This window comes from Microcebus murinus, chromosome 9 (assembly GCF_040939455.1).
Source record: "Microcebus murinus isolate Inina chromosome 9, M.murinus_Inina_mat1.0, whole genome shotgun sequence".
Lineage (NCBI taxonomy): Eukaryota > Metazoa > Chordata > Mammalia > Primates > Cheirogaleidae > Microcebus > Microcebus murinus.
Window position 1 is genome coordinate 16,055,737 of NC_134112.1, and position 19,972 is coordinate 16,075,708.

The 19,972-nt window shown below is 37.8% G+C and overlaps 1 protein-coding gene across 3 annotated transcripts in view; it reads right to left on the reverse strand.

Moving 5' to 3' along the window:
• The window catches only part of NME8 (NME/NM23 family member 8), a 73,301-nt gene that overhangs the window by 28,951 nt on the left and 24,378 nt on the right, over positions 1 to 19,972 (reverse strand). For all 3 annotated transcript variants that reach the window (XM_012777588.3, XM_076006305.1, XM_076006304.1), the window contains 6 exons: positions 19,163 to 19,279; positions 13,006 to 13,072; positions 12,094 to 12,167; positions 9,741 to 9,833; positions 8,414 to 8,607; positions 2,066 to 2,235 (listed from right to left, as the gene is read on the reverse strand). In XM_012777588.3, coding sequence (XP_012633042.2) covers positions 2,066 to 2,235; positions 8,414 to 8,607; positions 9,741 to 9,833; positions 12,094 to 12,167; positions 13,006 to 13,072; positions 19,163 to 19,279 — 715 coding nt within the window. The remainder of the gene's footprint in view (positions 1 to 2,065; positions 2,236 to 8,413; positions 8,608 to 9,740; positions 9,834 to 12,093; positions 12,168 to 13,005; positions 13,073 to 19,162; positions 19,280 to 19,972) is intronic.

Here is a 19,972-nt window from a genome sequence, read left to right on the forward strand (position 1 = left end):
AGTATAATAACAGTGGATTCCAACTGAGAGAGGTTGATAGAAACTCTACTTAAGGAAGAGTTCTTAGGGACACCCAAATACAGCAGAAGACAGAAAAAAAAACATAAAAACAAATAAAAAAACAACAAACAAACCAACAAACAAACACAAGGGCACTAAACTTTAAAGGAAACTGAAAACTCTGGCATTTAAAACTACAGCAAACATTAAACACAGACCAGCTCCTACAGGCAGATTATCATAAGATCTCACACCAAAAGCCTAATTACTTTAGTTCCTATTCCCTGATATGTTTCACCTGGCTTTCAGCAAAAAATATTGAAGTATGCTAAAAACAAGGGAACAAAACCACAGTCTAAAGAGACAAAAGAAATATCTGAACCAAACTCTGATAGACACAGATTTTGGAATTATCAGAACAAATAGGGAATTTAAAACAATTATGTGTCAATCATTATTTACTCTAATGTAATTAGCTACAATGTTAAAAATGAGAAATGTAAGTGAAGAGATGGAAATTCAACAGATAGAAAGAAGGAAAAGGAAATACTAGAAATCAAAAACACTTAATAGAAATGAATAATGTTTTTAAAGGGCTCATCAGTAGTTTTAACACAGTCAAGAAAAAAAATCAGTGAGATGAAGATATATTAACAGAAACTCCCTGACCTGAAATGAAAAAGAATGAAGAGAAGAGGAAAAAAAAAAAAAATAGAGAGAAGGCTAACTCTAGGACAATTACAAAGCGTAACACACACATAGTGATAATACCAGAAGAAGAAAGAGAGAAAGAAGCAGAAGAAATAGTTGAAATTATAATGACTGAGAATTTTCAAAACTAAAGACAGACACCAAACCACAGATACAGGAAGCTCAAAGAACACTAAGCCTTGTGAACCCAAATAAAATCTTGACTCCACGCTGATTGAATGGACCCCCTTAGCCAAGAGGAACCCTTCCTCAACATAAAAAAAAACACACACACACAACCTTCAAGCTGAGTTGCCAGCCATGATGAGAAGCAAAGTCAGACATGCCTAGTTATGCCCTGTCCCTTTTAGAGTTTTTTGTTTTTTTCCCTTTGTAATAATAAGATGCAAAATCACTAACAAGCCTAAGGCCATGTAAGACAAAGTTTAAACCACACCTTCAGGTTATCAATTTACTTAACAGATCACTTGAGTCTGGATATATGTACAGCTATGTCTGGTGGCTTATCTCTGATTAACAAACTTCCTTATCTTAACTTAAAACATTGTAAGCCTTTAGACAGAGCTTCATTTCTTTAACCAATTACAAATCAAAGAATCTTTAAACCCACCTATATAACCTACAATCCTCTGCTTTGAGATGTCCTGACTTTTCCTTTTCAGACTAAACCAATGTACACCTTCCCTGTATTGATTTATGACATTACATGAAATTCCTGTCTTCCTAAAAATCTATAAAACCAAACTATAACTCAGCTATGGTGAGACCACTTGCTCAAGGCTCTTTGGGCATGGCTCTCTGGACCCTAGTCACACATATTCAGCTCAGAATAAAACTCTTTTAATTATTTCATAGAGTTTGGCTTCTTTTCTGTTGACACCAAGAAGTATTGCAATGAATAAAAAACAGTTAAAAACATGGTACATATTAATCCAACTATATCTATCATCACTTTAAATGTGAATGGTCTTAATATGCTACTTAATATGCTACTTTCTTCATAAAGATGAAGAAATAGATTTGTTCAAGTCACACTATCAATTAGAGGTAACCCAAGTTTTGAATTGAGGCATTTCAGACATGAAAATTTCCAATCATTATGATGTAATACTCTGCAATGTTAAAATCTTCTCTAACAAATACACAGGTTAGAAAATGCCTCATAAACTCCTGAACTATAAAAATTTTTTATTCATTATTTTTTGAGAAATTAGTAAATTAATATTAACTAAATTTCTTACTGAAGGCGCTTTGTCATTGTTAAATTTTAAACCATGTTTTAAAGGTAATTGTACTAGGGTTTATTCAAATCCTGTCTACAAAATACTTAAACAATTTGTGCTTTATTTCTTACCTTTCCTATCATGAAGGAGATCTGGCCGAAGTAATGCCAGCGTTTTTTGTAATTTCACAGTTTTAAAATCAGGGAAGAAGATATCAACGAACTTAGTCACATTAGTTATATCTTCCTCAAGATCACAAAACTGAGATATATGTTGTCTTTCCAGATATTCTTGTAAAGTGCTGTAATTCAAAATATAAGTTAAGATTATTATAAACTGAAGCTTAATGACCATGCCAACACATTAAAATTGATATGTTCACAATTTACATGGAGTTTAATAAAGCAAATAAAAGTTGAATTTTATGTAAAGACTAAGTTGTATCTATTTATTAGATACAATACAATTAGAATTTGTATATAATCTATGCTATTATATATAAGAATATGATACTTAATTCAACATTTTATTGAACCCACTCCAAAAATCAGTTATATGATATTATCTATAATACTATAGATAATACTATACTATACTTGACTTTATGAAAGGGTAAACAAACACAAAGAGAAAATATGCCATGTTTTCAAGAAAAAAATTGTATTTCCTCTATGTAGAACTTTCTATATAGTTTCTATTTTTCCTTTTAATTTTGTCTTTGGATTAAGGACAAAATATGCATATTTCATATTTTCAAATAGACATTTTTATAACCTTTTTATTGTTTATCTCTAAATATTTGGATTGTAACCAGCAAATATATGTGGTATAATTTTAATTTCAAAAATGTTGATAAGGTCTTCTTGGTAAATGGAGAAAATTTATTTGTAATATGTAAGGTGGTATATATATTTATATTTCATATATTATTGATCATTTATTATACATTATTTATTGAATATTTATCTCCCATTCCTCTATATCCTTGCTTATTTTTGTTTGCTAGCAGATTTTATCCACTGTATCTTTTTTTTCTTTTATTTTGTGACACAGTCAGTGTCCCTCTGTCACCCTGGGTAGAGTGCAATGGTGTCATCATAGCTCACTGCAAGCTCAAACTCTTAGGCTCAAACAATCCTCTTGCCTCAGCCTCCTGAGTGGCTAGAACTACAGGTGTGCACCACGATGCCCAGCTATCTCCTTGTTTTTCTAATACTTTCATCCTTATGTACTTAGCTTTTATGTTGGTTGTGGGCATGATTTATCATTGGTTACTACCACTTAATAAATGTTGCCTTCTACATTGTGTCTTTCTTTACCTAGTTTAACATTTTTAATTGTCAATTTTAATACTTTATTTTTCCTATTTTTTGCCATCACATTATTTTCATGTGTGTGTGTGTGTGTGTGTGTGTGTGTGTGTGTTTCTTCTAGACAGAATGATGAGTGAAGTTTAACATTTTTTAATTGGAAAAAATTTAATTTGACAGAAAAATTGCAAGACTGGGACAATGAACTCACATTTATACCCTTTATATAGATTTACCAGCTAACATTTTACCACATTTTTTCTCTCTTATATTGATATAAAATTATTATATCATAAACAGTCCATGTTCAAATTTCACTAATTTTCTAATACTTTCTGGCCTATAGTAATTTTTTTTCTAATCCAGGATCATTCATTGCATGTAGTTGTCCTATCTTTTTAGCCTCCTTAAATTTCTATGAGTGACTTGGCCTTTTTTGTCTTTTATGCTATTGGTGTTTTAAAGCATCCAGGACAGTTGTTTTACAGATTGCCCCTTATTTTGGATGGCTTAAAATAACTGAATGACTTAGTATTTCCTTTCATATTCAGGTTATGAGTCTTTCACAAGAAAAGCACCTAAGTGATCCTGCATCCTTCTTGGTCCATCACATGCTCCGTCACATAGGAAGTACATGATGACAGTTTTTCCCATTGTTGGTGGTATCAAGATGCTTAAGTTGGTATTCCCCAGTTTCCTCTACTAGAAAGCTATAACTTCCCCTTTGAAATTTTTTTTTTTTTTTTTTTTTTTTTTTTTTTTTTTTTTTTTGAGACAGAGTCTCGCTTTGTTGTCCAGGCTAGAGTGAGTGCCATGGCATCAGCCTAGCTCACAGCAACCTCAAACTCCTGGGCTCAAGCAATCCTTCTGCCTCAGCCTCCCGAGTAGCTGGGACTACAGGCATGAGCCACCATGCCCGGCTAATTTTTTCTATATATATCAGTTGGCCAATTAGTTTCTTTCTATTTATAGTAGAGACGGGGTCTCGCTCTTGCTCAGGCTGGTTTTGAACTCCTGACCTTGAGCAATCCGCCCGCCTCGGCCTCCCAAGAGCTAGGATTACAGGCGTGAGCCACCGCGCCCGGCCTCCCCTTTGAAATTAACAAGTCAGTCATCTGTGAAGACATTCTATAAAACTATATGCATTTTTCACACAGTTCATTTAGCACCCATTGATGATTCTTGTTTGAATCATTTCTACGATGGTTTCTAATTTAGTACATTTTTACTTTAATCTAGTAATCTCTGTATTTAATGGGAGAATTAACCCACTTATATTTAGTAGAATAGCCTTATACATGACTTTATTCCTTCCATTCCTTACTTTACATATGCTATTTATTTTAAATTATGGTTTCCTTTTTTAAATCTTATTTTGCTGGTCTAAGCAAGTTTCTATTCATTTTATATTTTTTCCTCGTTATTGTGGAAGTTCTAGTATACTTTTCCGCTGCACTAATGTTTATCTTTTTTTCCTGTTCCCACTGTTAGACGCATATGTTTCAACTATTTCTTGCATTCTGGCACACTATTTTCCAACTTTATTTATACCCCCTCTACATACTCAAACAAGAACCTTAAAATACTTTCAGCTACCCTCTTCATCTTCTCTTTCCTCTCCTCTCACTGAGATTTTTGAACCATTTTTCCAGACACGTCCAGCAGCTTCTAGGTTTTGTTGAGATAATTTAGAATCTATAAGAATTTCCTTCTATTTTAAGAGTCTTTCATTAGCTATTACATTATATATAACCCAGAATAATTATGTAATGTGGGTATTTGTGTATTCATAGATTTTAAGGTTCACCAATAACAATGGTTTTCCTTCTTTCTATTCCCTCATACTTTTGTTTGGTTGAATCTTTCTTCAAATATTTTACACAGAATGGGTATATAGGCAATAAATTCGTGAGCATATCCTTGAACATTTTCCTTTACTCTAACCAGTAAATATCTTGGCTTTGTAAAGAATGCAGGGGTTGAGGATTTTTTTTCTCTCGGTGGACTATGAAGAGTCCCATTCCTTGTAAGTAACTTATTCTCAGTTGCTGCCAAGTGTGGGGTTGCTGCCAAGGAACCCAAAGTGGAAGGGAAATTTTAGACCGATAATAAAACCAACTAAAAGTAGGGCCGCTTTGTGTCATCACCACACATGAGCAATTCTAAAGAATGTTAGTGATAAAATACTCTTCAAAAAAAATCTTCAGTGCACTATAATCTAAACAATTACTGTGGTTAGCATTGAATTTTAATAATATATATGTATGCTTCAAGTTTCACATTTTTGTTACTTATCCTTTAATAAACAGTGTTCTCTACATTGTACTCAACATGGCAGAATCAACCCAAAAACAACGAGACTATTGAAAGTATTGTAATTTCTGGAATTTATTGGGAAATGGTCAATTTACATAGCTCTGTCTATTAAACATGACCACACAGCAAAGAATAATTTTGAGAACATCACTGATAAAACTTCAAAAATTAAGATTTTTATTAAAACAAAAACTATATTTCATTTACATGGTAGACTAATATATAGATATGAATGTGTTTTCTTTATAAAAATATTAATATAATAAAATAGCACTCCTCTATCGCTTTTTTCATTTGGGGTATTGTAATATTTATGTTTATTTTTTACTCATATGTTTATATATACAGAAGTCATGAAAGACTTTTCATTGTTTATGTTTCTTTTCTGGTATTGTTAACCTCATTCAATAATTAGTTCTTAAAATAGTTTTGTCATATAGAGAAAAGGGATATTAAGAAGATGACCTGTTCTAGGTTTCAAATGTACTAAGTATATCACTACCTTTAAAGGTTATTTTAGGAATCATATCTATTATCTTTAATCTAATAGAGAATTTCATAAAAGAAAAAACAAGCTCTCCATAGCTATGACACAGAGAAGGACACATAGAGAGGTGACCAAGAACAGAATAGACACTTCCTATGGACAGAGAAATACAACATATTTGGGAGGTATGAAATGTCACCTTCACTCAGTCATAAAGATTTAACTTGAAGGCGACCTCAGAGGTGGTCATCTAATTCTCCCCCATCTTTGTATCTCCAGGACTTAGCACATTGTGATACTTTAATAAATATTAGATGAATGAATCTCTGCAGAACACAATGAGTGAATGAATGAGTGAAGACTGCCAGTAACTACTTGTGTGACTCTGGGCAATGTAGCTAACGAAACCACACCTTCCTGATCTGTGGAAAGACCAGAAAGCAAAGATAAACGACACTGTCCTTTGACTTCTTAATACATAGGCTGATTAAGGAGCCAGACACGTAAACAGATAATATAAATACTATGATAAAAAATCATCAGGAAGGAATCTAGAATGCAAATGAAAAATGTGGGTCCTTGTTTCCCTGTTTTCCGGATCTTCCATGCTCCTCCCAGCCAGCCACCGGAGCAGGTGAGAGCCATCATTGGCAGGGAGAAAGTCTCCCCTGGCCACGTGATTCAAGAGCTGTGCGTGTCTGTCTCTGCAGGCGTAACCAGCCCGACAAAACCCCGGGGCTCTGCTGCCCTGGACACAGCTCTTGCTCATGGGAAGGGTCACTGATCACCCCAAGTCTATTTGCTCTGCTTTTAACTTCTCTTCTGCCCCACCCTCCATCCACCACCACCCAGAGAGGAGGGTGAGGAGGCGCCAAGGTAGGAGAGAGGTGGCAATCAAAAGTAAAAGTGAACAAATGCATAAATTACTCATGAGCGTTTTGTCCTTAATCCTTCAGTTTCTGGATCTACCTAAAAGATGTCAAATGGAGGTGACAGCACCTGTTGGGCCCTCCCTCCAGAACAGGAGCTGGGAAAAGAGCAGCAAGCAGCAAACAAGCAAGCTCCACGTCACGTGCTGCCTGCTTGTGGTTATCGTTTGGGGCAAGCACTGGCCAAGGCCAAGTGGGAAGTCCAAGTTTAGGAAGAAAACACTGCAGACTTTGCCAAAGCAAGGTTTGCACTCTCATTCCACCCCCACCCTGCCAAGTGAAACACCTACATTGTTCATGCTGTTATATGGGTATTGGACAACTGGAGACAGGAGCTTCTCCAAGTTGGATATGATGGAGATTTACCACCTAAACAATAGCCCAAATGGCCCGAGGGAATAATGATTTGTCTTGTACCAGTTACATTAATGAGTGTTTCACAGAGCATATTTTTTTTGAATGGCTCAAAAATTCTGGTATAAATCAGGTATCTTTTTAAGCCCAACACACCCCTTCCAAACCTTCCCTCTGGCCATTGCTTATCATTTATTTCCCTTTAAAATGCTGAAAGTAACTCATCCTGTTCACAAAGCCCTTTTCCAGCAGTTGATTCACCTTAGGAGTCCCTCTATCATGTGAAAACTTGGAAGTAATGACATCAGGATCTCCCACTACCTAAAACTGCTAAGAACCAATAGATGTAGCCACTCAAGAGAAGCCAGTACGATTCATTAATAAGACAACAAGGAGAGTTCTGGGGATTCCCAGCCAGGAGATACGACAGAGATGGACTGCCAAGCAGGGGGAGACACATCCATGAAAGCTCAAGACTCAGACACCTTAAGTATGTTCTGTTCTCTCCACTTTCTCTCAGACACAGCCCTGACAACTGTTGTGCTCAACTCTGGACTTTCTGGATATTTGGAGGAATAAAAGGCACAAACGGCAGCACATAAAACCAACACTGTGCAAATTAATTATGTTCATTTTCGAATATTTGAAAATCCATTAACAAAAACATACAACCATTTTGTTCTCAGCAACTTACAATCATTAACTGCCTTAAGTGACAGTGTACACCTGGTGTCTTTAGGGCACAGGGGAGTGGAAGGGGATGGATGGGGGAGGGACTGGCTGGGGAGGGATCATGCACAGTTCCAGGTTCCAGGATGCCTTGTAAGGCCCAGGCCACCAGGCTAGACTGCTGTGCCCAGTTTAGAAACACAAGCAGGGAAAATTCCTCTCTTTCTAATGCTCATGACATAAACTTTCAGGGCAATTTCAGCTTTTCTGAATATACAGTATTTTAGGTTGACTGGAAGTAATACTTGTGGCTTCCACATAAAAACACTTGCCCGTAGCATTTTGAGATATTTAGACATTACAGGTCATCACCTAATAACACTGCAAATGGTGCAATTCCTAGTCTGGAGCTACCTGTCTCGCTTCCCCGTCACTTCAGGTGTGACTTCAACTTGGCCATCAGGTTGATCCTCAGACAGCTCTTCAGGTTCCGTTTCAGGCTCGGTTTCAGTTTCATCCAAGATAGGCACTTGTTCACTGCCTTTAGATAGAACTAGAACATAGCTCAGGGCGGTCGTCATAAAATACATGAACTCTTCAAAGTCAGGCTACAAAATAAAACGATAAACTGTTTACTTCAGTCTCCTGAAATGGAGGGGCTACAAGGGTGGCTACTTCCCAGGTCAAGTGAAACCTTCTGAGTCATGGTCATTGGGCAAGGGAATGTCATCCTCACAAACCTCCTGTTAACAAACACATTTTTGAGGAATAGCAACTCACAGCTAGAAGGAATTTGATCTTAAAGATAGTCAAACAACAATTCTCAGACACGTCCAAGTCATCTGGAGGGCTTGTTAACACAGATTTCTAGAGCCCCATCTCAGAGTTTCTAATTTAGTTAAGTTTGAGGTGAGGGCTCAGGAATTGGATTTTCTCAAAAGTTCACAGTTGATGCTGATGCAGCTCATCTAATCCTTTCCTTTCACGTGTGTGGAAGCTGGGGCCAAAAGAGATGGTTTGAGGGGTGCAGCTAGTTCTACAAAGTCTGTCTTGCAGACCTTTCTGTGACGGTAAACATGCTCCTCGGTGCTCTCTGACTAGTGGCTAATCACAGATGTGGCTATTGAGCACTTGAAATGTGACTAATACAACGGAAACACTGAATTTTTAACGTTATTTAATTTTAATGAATTTAAATTCAAATGGCCACTTGGCTAGTGGGACCACACTGGACAGTGCATTTCTAGAAGCTAGGTCTCCTGATCCCCACGACAGTACACTTCCCAATACACAGCACTGCCTTTGTGATATTCCCCCAGACAAAAGACAATTAAAAAACAAAAGCCTGAGAGAAAGGCCCTTGGGTAAAGAAAGGACTAAAGCAGTCTTGTGAAGCTGACGACAAGGAGCCCTCAACCCACGATAAAAATCTACAGGACAGCACTGGATGGTCACTTCCAGAGGATGATGCAGAGAGTCTTGGAGGACATGACATAAAGAGGTCTCTATTCCAACAAAATACAATGTGACCCTCCAGTTTTGCCTGGTGGCCACTATATCTACTGGAGATTTCTTCAGAGCCACCAACTTGGGCATCACCATGATATCGGCACCAACAGGGACACCTGGAACTTATTTTAGTTGATCAGACTGACTCATTTGCTTTTCTGTAGGGAAGACGCTTATAGAAATCCACTGTATATGAGTACACAGTGGCTTTTTTCTTTTTTAACTTTCTTACCTCGTCTGCTATGCTACTGTAGAATTCAAGAACTTGATCTTCAGTGAGAATCAGCTTAGCCTCTGCTTCTATGACAAATCCTGCACTGGTAATCTTCAATTAGAGAGTAAGGCGAAATCCAGACGCGTTGTGGGACCACATGTAAAACAAGTTAAGGATGTTTGCTTCCCGGGCTTAACCAACCACCCAGCTTTGGATGCATTTCATGTGAAAAGCTCAGCAAAATCCATATGGCACTAGGTTTGAGGTGGCTCAAAAATACACAAAGAAGATCGTTTGCATGCCCCTTAGATATCTGAGTTTTCAAGACTTAAACCAGAGAATCTGAAACATTTCTGTAAAAGTGAATTGCTTCAAAATGTGAAAAACTTAATTTAATTCCAAGGAAAAATATCATGGCTTTCTTCATCATTCATAAAGACATAAATTTCCAAGTATTTTTTGAACCACTTATTTTCAAAATTGCTTTAACCTTTTTTTTAGGCTTTTAATCTGTGAATGCTATGCAACTCATAATCTAGTACAATTTACTCTTAAAGCAACACATATGCATAGATTATTAGGAAGGATACAATTTAAGATTTAACCACACTTTGTTTTAAGGAAAGTTTAATAGGAAAATTCAGTTTGCATGCAGCTCAAGTGTAATAAAATGTAACACAGAAGTTTTGAGGCTAATCTTACCAGCCCAATGAGATACTCAACAATTAAATGAAAGTGGAAGCTGGGTTCAAAGCAAGTCAGTAATTATATTAAATGATACCAACAATGTGAGCTCCATTTGATTTGGAAGTATCCAGCATCAAGCACATTCTGCTTCGACAATCAAAGCAAATGCTCCATTGGTTTCATTGGCTTTGTTGATACTGAACAACTGCTGATATTGAACTCTCCTGACTGACATTCTAATTTGAGTAACTTCTAAAAATTCAAATCATGTCTTTATTAAGTTACATAGTGCCTGACAACAAAAAATAAAATCCAAGCAACATTTAAGCTTGATAACTTCTCTTTTATTATAGTTAAAAAAAATGCAGTGTGTTCATTTCCTTTTTATTCAAAACAGTCATTTTTTTTCTGTCCTGTTATGTAGCCTTTAACTGCATTCCAGAGAGGTGAAGTATTTAGTAGATATTCATTATGTCTCTGAAATGTTGTTTATTATGCTAGAACAAAAAAATAAGATGAACTGATGATTAATAGTATTGCCTCAACTCAAAGAACTATGTAATTTTGAAAACTTGCACCATCGTGGCTATTAAAACACACTTTAATAAGAAACAGAAAGCTATCGGTATGTGATTTTATCTTTGAAACCCTATATACAGGATAAGCAATATATGAGGGAATGAATGGGGTGCAGTCTGGTGCCCCTCTCAACCTCTACACATACACCAGAATCGGGGTGGGGGGAAGAGCTATCCTTGGAGAGCAATATTAATTAAATCAACATATAATTGGAATAGATAGTAAATGTCCCATAACCTGTGGACCGACTACTTTATTGCAGTTTAATAAATGCTAATGCTACTACAGCCGAAGAATGAATCCATAAGGGGAAGTTCATCAAGAGATATAGTACCATATAGCTCCCTATGTGATCTCCCTAACCCTAACCCTAACCCTAACCCTTGCACATGAAACATTCTTTCAAATTTCAATACAATTTTATTGTTCCAACATAAAATCGTTGTTCAGGGCTCAGCAAACTACAGCTTGCACTCAAAACCTGGCCAACCACTTGCTTTTATAAATAAAATATGTTGGAGCAGCCACACCCATTTGTTTACATATTATTTGTTGCTGCTGTCTTGGTATGATGTCAGGGTTAAGTAGTTGTCAGAGATCATATGTGAGCAAACCTAGAAATTGTTTCCATCTGACCCTTTAGAGGAAAGGTTGCTGACCTCCGAATTAGAATGTAATTTTCCTCTGCGTAACAAAAAAACAGGTTATCTTAGCTCTAAAGCAAAATATTAAATGCATCCTTAAGCTATCATGTACTGAAAAAGACCATACATTTGAAACAACATACAGGGAATAAAGCAAGTTAATGTGAGTTATAACAAGATCACATGACACATAATTAAACAAGAAGAACATCTGTTACAATCCATATAAAAACTATAATTTTTATAATTTATGTGGGATTTTGGTAGAGTGAGGTTACTTAAAGACTCCATGAGTAGATCAAACCTTTGTAAAGACATAAAATGCACAAAGCCTTTCGAAGTACATAGCACTAAAACTGTATTATGTTCTATTTCACTCTAAATGATAAGCTTGACTCCAAATTGACAATTAAGGGGTTGTTATTTTCGCAATTAAATCATTTTTGGGAAATACTACTTACTTTTTCTTTAATGTCTAGAACTTTTCTACTAAGCACAGCATCAGGTTTGATAATAGCAATACAGCATGGTTTGTCTAGAAAAAAAACCACACCATTTTATTTTCTTGGCTTAAAGTGAGGATAATGGATTGATAGCTGCGTATCTTATTACTGCATTTCAACTACCAAAAGTTTTTACTTAGACTCAAACTGCAGTGCCTATATTTGCATGCAGGGAAACATTAACAAGAGTTTTTAATCAAAAGGCAAAAAAAAAACAAAAAAAAAAAACGAGTAGGTAAGCACTGGTGGTTTGAATGCAATTCACATGCATTAGAATCACATTCACTGTTCATCCAGTGTAGTATGACCAGTGAGTAAAATTTCAACTGTGAATTATGCAAATAAACATTGCAAACTCACAGAATTACCATCTGTGAATTTATCTACATTCTAATGATGGACTTTTACTGCCAGATGGCTTACCTAGCGTGGCCGTTTACCTCTGCCTCCTCCAGAGAATAAAGCACACACATACACACACACAGATTATCCAGTGAAGGCATGAAATTGTTAACTACAAAGTAAACCGAGAGCATGGGTCATCAAGGAAGAAATTATATTCACAAGTTTTTGGAAGATGATGAAGGATTTAATAGGAAGCTACTACCCAGATGAGCCACAGGGAACAGCAGCCCATCATCCTGGGAACCTCTGAAAGGCTCGGGCCCAGAGACCAGAGGTAAGGCATGGGAACAAAAGAGGTGCCTTTTAATAGCTGAGTCTTACAAGGTTCAAATCATCATTTATTAACAGTCCCTTAAGAATCGACATTGGTGTCGTTACTAGCATTTTGTGGCAACAAGTGATGCTGTAATGAACACCCACATACAGAAAACCCTTGCCCCATCCTTTCAAAGTAAATTTACTTACGAAGAGCTTCATACTGTGCATCTCCAGTATCTTCTGCCTCTGGGTCTACTAATGCAATTTCATTATACTATGAAAAAGAAATGCAAGTAGAACACAGTTATGTTTTAATATGATATTAATAAGTTTTTGGAAATTTTATTTCTAGTAAATATTTATAACCTATAGGATAGAAAGCAAAGTGGAGAGGCACTTGCATTTTTATCTAACACTACCTTCCCAATATTTCCACTGAAATAAAATAAGGAATATTTTAAATGGTAGGGCAGGAATAATGCATTTCTGCAATATGAAAATGTTAAAAAAAAATCTTAAACTTTAAGAAGAGAGTGAGAGATAAAATAAGTATGAAGGAGATATTAACAAATAACATGAATATCATGTTAAAAATAAAAAGAGCATTTAAGAAGTTTTAACATCCATTCTTGACCATTACTCTCAGTGAATATGGAACAGAAGGATAACTCCTTAACATATATATATAACTATATATATCTATATATATATATATACATATATATATATATTTATATATAAACCTTTCTCAAACCAATAGCTATTATCCTATTAAAGAGTAAAATACTAGGAAGGAAACTTGGAAAATTAAAAAAAAATTTTCTCAAATGAGAAAAAAAATCACCATTGTAAATGTAAATTTCCCACTCATCACTTTTCTATCAAAATGTTCATATTTTTCTTAATGCTCATAAAGCACATTATGGATTTTAGCACATAGACACCTATAGTGCAATCATTTTTCCCAGTTTTCTGCTTTCCTTTTACATTTTAGGGTACACTTGAAAGTTTTAAATAACTGAAGCCATCAATGTTTTCTTTTTTTTTTTTTTTTTTTTTTTGAGACAGAGTCTCGCTTTATTGCCCAGGCTAGAGTGAGTGCCATGGCGTCAGCCTAGCTCACAGCAACCTCAAACTACTGGGCTCAAGCAATCCTGCTGCCTCAGCCTCCCGAGTAGCTGGGACTACAGGCATGCACCACCATGCCCGGCTAATTTTTTCTATATATATTAGTTGGCCACTTAATTTCTTTCTATTTATAGTAGAGACTGGATCTCGCTCTTGCTCAGGCTGGTTTCAAACTCCTGACCTCGAGCAATCCGCCCGCCTCGGCCTCCCAGAGTGCTAGGATAACAGGCGTGAGCCACCATGCCCAGCCAATGTTTTCTTTTTGATTTCGATTTCTCCCTATCATGTTATACTTAGAAGGCCTTCCTCAATGTATGATAATATACCTGTGAGTGTTTGAAAATATTTTCTTCTAATATTTTTATGATTTGTTTTTTTATATTCAGCTCTTTAATTCATCCGGAATTTATTTATGTTTGACATGAGGAAATGAGAGACCTTTTTCTCTACAAATAGTTAGCCCAATATTTCTAAATGTATTCACTGAATTTTTTTTATTATTTTATTATTTTTTTTATTTCAGCATATTGTGGGGGTACAGATTTTAAGGTTTCAATAAATGCCCATTTCCCACCCTCCCCCTACAAGTCTGAGTCTCCAGCATGACCATCTCCCAGATGGTGCACATCTCACTCATATATGTATATACCCTCCCCCTCCCCCCTGCCCAATACCCTATTACTGCAGTACCTATGAGACCACTTAGGTGCTGTTCAGTTAATACCAATTTGCTGGTGAGTATATGTGGTGCTTGTTTTTCCATTCTTGGGATACTTCACTTAATAGTATGGGTTCCAGCTCTAACCAGGAAAATATAAGATGTGCTATATCACCATTGTTTCTTAGAGCTGAATAGTACTCCATGGTATACATATAGCACATTTTATTAATCCATTCTTGGATTGATGGGCACTTGGGCTGTTTCCACAGCCTTGAAATTATGAATTGTGCTGCTATAAACATTCGAGTGTAGGTGTCTTTTTTATAGAGTGTCATTGGATCGTTTGGCTAGATGCCCAGCAATGGGATTGCTAGATCAAATGGTAGATTCACTTGTATCGCTTTAAGGTATCTCCATATTGCTTTCCACAGAGGTTGAAATAATTTACAGTCCCACCAGCAGTGTAGGAGTATAGAATTTTTTTATTTCCATCTTGATTTCTTCATTTATGAAGTAATCATTTAGTAGGAGGTTGTTTAATTTCCATGTTTTTGTGTAGAAATGTGAGTTTCTTTTACGGTTGATTTTTACTTTTATTCCACTGTGATCTGAGAAGATACATGGTATGATTTCTATTTTTTTAAATTTCTTGAGGTTTACTTTGTGTCCTAGGATATGGTCAATCTTAGAGATGTCCCGTGAGCTGATGAGAAGAACGTATAGTCAGTGGATTTTGGGTAGAATGTTCTATAAATGTCAGTCAGACCCAATTGTTCTAGAGTTTTAAGTCCATTATTTCTTTATTAATTTTCTGTTTGGAGGATCTGTCTCGTGCCATCAGTGGGGTGTTGAAATCTCCGGTGATTATGGAGTTGCTATTAATCCATTGGGTTAGCTCCAGTAAGGTTTGCTTTATGAATCTGGGTGCACCTAAATTGGGTGCATATATATTTAAAATTGTTATCTCTTCTTGTTGAAGTGTGCCCTTCACCATTATATAATGACCCTCTTTGTCTTTCACTACTTTTGTTAGTTTAAAAACTAAATCGTCTGAAATTAGAACTGCCACACCAGCCTTCTTTTGGCTTCCACTTGCTTGGAATACTGATCTCCACCCTTTTACTTTTAGTCTATATGCATCGTTACAGGTTAGATGTGTTTCCTGAAGACAGCATATACTTGGCCTGTATTTTCTTATCCATTCAGCCAGCCTATGTCTCTTGAGTGGAGAGTTTAAGCCATTCACATTTATTGAGAGAACTGATAGGTAAGGTAGATTACTGTTCATTCTGTTGCGTTGGATGTTGTTGCTTTGATTTCTCTCTTGAGCCATTGTACTATCTGGCTTTTAATCTTTGGGTTATGGTTGTTTTTATATTCCTGAGTTTTTATTATGGTTTTCCATGCGAAACACTGTTTTGAGTAGTTCTTGTATGGCTGGTCTTGTCTTGGTGAATTCTCTGAGACTTTGCTTGTCTGAGAATGTCTTTATTTCTCCTTCATATATGAAGCTTAGTTTTGCAGGGAATAAGATTCTAGGGTGGGCATTGTTTTGTTTCACAAGAGTGAGAATGGGGCCCCAGTCTCTCCTTGCTTGTAAAGTCTCATTAGAGAAATCTGGTGTTATTCCAATTGGCTTTTCCTTGTATGTCACTTGCTTCTTTCGTCTTACAGCTCTTTGAAGGGCCTCTTTAGTTGATATTTTGGTCAGTCTGATGACTGCATGTCGTGACGTCTTCCTGTTTGCATTGAATCTCCCAGGGGTCCTCTGAGCTTCTTGAACTTGTATATCAAGATTTTGAGCAAGGCCTGGGAAATTTTCCTCTATTATATCTTCAAATAGCTTGGTCAACCCTTGGGTGTTGTCCTCTTCCCCTTCTGGTAACCCTATGACCCTCATATTAGGTTTCTTCACATAATCCCACAGCTCTTGTAGGCTTTGCTCTTTTCTCTTGTTTCTCTGCTCTATCTCTGTGATGGTTTTATTTAGTTGGAGGGTGTTATCTTCGATCTCTGAGATTCTTTCTTCTGTTTGATCTACCCTGTTCTTGAGACTTTCCACTGTATTTTGTAGTTCCCTGAATTGATTCTTCATTTCCAGGAGTTCGGTTAAACTTTTCTTCATTGTGTCCATTTCTTTTTCCAGATCCTGGAGGCTTTTTGTGGTTTCTTTGTGTTGGTTATTGAGTTGTTGTTGCAGCTCGATGAGTGTTCTTATGATCCACATACGAAATTCCTCTTCTGTCATATTGGTTGCCTGATTTTGGTTGGTGTCCATTTCTAGGGGGCTGGTGCTCCTCTTTGGGGGTGTGTTTTCTGTTTGGTTCTTCATATTTCCTGAGTTCTTTCGCTGATTTCTTCCCATGTCAATCAGTTGTTGTTTCTTTCCTTTAGGTTATTGTTTGGGTATTCACACACCTTGTTTAGTTTCTGAGGCGTTAGGTGGTGTCTTGGGTGAGATTGGACCATTCTCTGTATATTGAGTCAGTGGGTGCTGTGGAAAGACTGTGCAAGATGCCGTCCCTGTCAGTAGGTGGCGTTTGCTTGGAGGAAAAGGCTATGCTGTTGATTTTGTGTCCTGTTATCAGCTCTTGTTCTGGGCGGAGCTGGGTTGGGTAAGCCTGCCCTCAGGCAGTTAGCAGGTGTCAAAGTTCTGTTCTCTGCTTCCAGTAAAAGCTGTCAGGGTGGGGCTGGAATGGTCCCGCTCAGCCAGAAAGTGTGCTTGTGGGGGTGGTGCTGTCTGAGACTCACAGTCTGGAGCAGACCTTGCTTCTTTCCACCCTCCCCAACTACGCAGCTACTCCTGGGCCTCTGCCAGCAGGCCAGACCACACGCCACCAGGCCTCCCTGGATGTGATGCCGGCGAGGAGGTTCCCTGCACAGAAACGCTGCCTGGGCTGGGCGCACAGCCTCCCTTTGGTGGGAGGGTTGCCTTCTAGGACGCTGATCTGCCCCTGGAGGCACACACACCTCAGCAGGCTGTTCACAAATATCCCTTCTGTGCCCCGGGGAACGCTAGACCTCGGTGCATGGGATCTGGTCTGCAGGTCCGACCTCTGGGTCCCAGAGTTCAAACTGTATCCCCACCAGGGAGAGGAGTTCTGGTCCCAATTCACCCATAGGGAGCCCAAGCTGGGTCTGTATCTCTCAGCCTCTGAGTCGGCACTGTTTTCCTGGGAACACCGTGCCAGCAGCACCTGGGAGGGCTGGCGGGTAGGGCGCTCACAGTGTGAGTTCCCCTTAGTCAGCTGTAGGGTCCCAAAAGGGAAGGTCCCGTTCCCTGGAGGTGCCTCCGGCGGGTGGCTGTATTGTCTCTCTGGGCAGCCGCAGGTAGGGTCCGCGGAGGGGAGAAGGAGGCAATATGGCACCTGCTGCACGGCTCGGGTCTGTGCACACGGAGGTGCCCCGAGGGATTTGGGAGTCTGGTGCCTTGTCTGCTACAGGCTCACTGCTAGCTGGTGGTGGCTGTCTCTGGGCTGGTGTCCGCAGGTCTCTCCACCCGCTGGGACGCCCACCAGCAGTCCCAAATGCAGGGGAGGGGAAAGGTGATTTATCCACCTACCCTTCTCCAGGCTGCTCCAGCAGTCTCAGCTTCCAGTTCTCCTCCGCAGCCTCCTCCCGTGGAGTCTCCCGGGGTCTTAGGTACCCCTCCTTCCGGCCCTCGTCTGCTGTATGCTCGCCTTCTTGCTTCTTTTTTCTAATTTCTGCTAGAATCTGTCTTTTCTGTAGAGACACTCTTTCTGGCGGTGTTTCTCGTCTGCCATCTTGATCCTTCCCCGAGCAGTGTCTGAATTTTTTATCCTTTGATTTGAACCAAAATTTTCTCTTATAGTAAACACTTATACTAGCCTGAGCCTATACATTCTCATTATTTCTAATCTGCAATATTTCTTGGCTCATCTCCCTTGTTGCTTTTGTTTGTTTGTTGTGTTTATTTTAAAAACACCAGTCTCTCCTGTTTTTCTACCTATATTTCTTACCACTTTCCTATGTGGCTTAGTTTCTTATCCTACTGTATCTATACCACCACTTTATCCTTCATTTCTTAACTTTAAAATATTTTATTTCTTATTACATAGGTAATAATAACATTACACAGGTAATATACTTCACACATACACACAGGACCTTGCCATAAGTATCCTATTGAAGTGTACTCCTTTTAATTTGTCAATCAATCCTGGCCTCCATTCATATCAATAGAGCTAGAACACACTAAATAATATAACACTGCATGGATTTGTATAATTTATGACACAAATTATATACATTTTATGAAATCTATTCACTGTTTCTAGGCATTAAGGTAAGTTCCAAATGTTTAATAATATCGATAACACTGCAAATATCCTTTTCTATATTTGTCTCGTTTTCTTGGGGCAAATTAATGGAGGGTAATTGCTGAGGCACAGGATCTATATACGCCTTGGATTCACACTGCCAAAATGCTTCCCAGAAAGGTTGCATCATTTAGACAGCTAGATAGTTATAAAATTGGGAAATGCTTTAGGAAAACATAAAAAAAAGATAATGTACTTTTTAAAAATTAAAATAGTTGTGAATTCAAAGTATTACCTGAGGGCGAACCATTTCACCTGCTGCAATTTTCTTCTCCTCATCTATCAAGGCAGTAACTATTCTATTAACAAGTGGTGCATTTGCACCCTCAACCTTTGCAATAATTCTGCCATTCTATAAGAAAAAAGGAAGCATGAAGGGAACTTTGTCAGAACAAGTCAAGAATTAACACTTAAACTGGACTAAGTCACCCCTCCCAGCCCCCCTCCACCTCCAATGATCTTCTTTTAGCTATTGTATTTAGTCATTTTAAAGGAAGCTATTAATGATGTGAAAGTTTGCCTTAATTTGGTAAACCCAGTTCTTTGAGTTTTACCTCCAATCTGTCTTCTTACAGCCAAAGGCATGCTGGTGTCCTCCAGCCTCTCACAGCAAGTCATCACCCTATAGGAGCACTCACGTGAAATCCTTCCTGAAGCATCCTGCTTTAAATCTGAAGGATTCTGCGTAGGCTACCCTAACTATTTCTGATACCATGCCCCTTTTGTTCGTCTTTCAATACATGTTGACTGAACATCTGTTCATACTGTTGACCTACCAGGCATAAATGTATGGAATAAAAAGCAGGGTATCTGATCTAATTAAATTACAAAAACAGCAAAAACACAAACAGACAAACACACATGAAATAGCACCCATGACAGGTACCACCATGAGAGGTGCAAAGCACCTGGAGCACCCACAAGAATGTGTCCTGGTCAAAGAGATTAGGGAAGGGACTTCTCAAAATCAGAAAGTGATTCTTGATTTAAAATAGGAAGAAGGGTAAGAGATAATTAGGCAAAAAGGAGAAGGAAGAGCATTCTA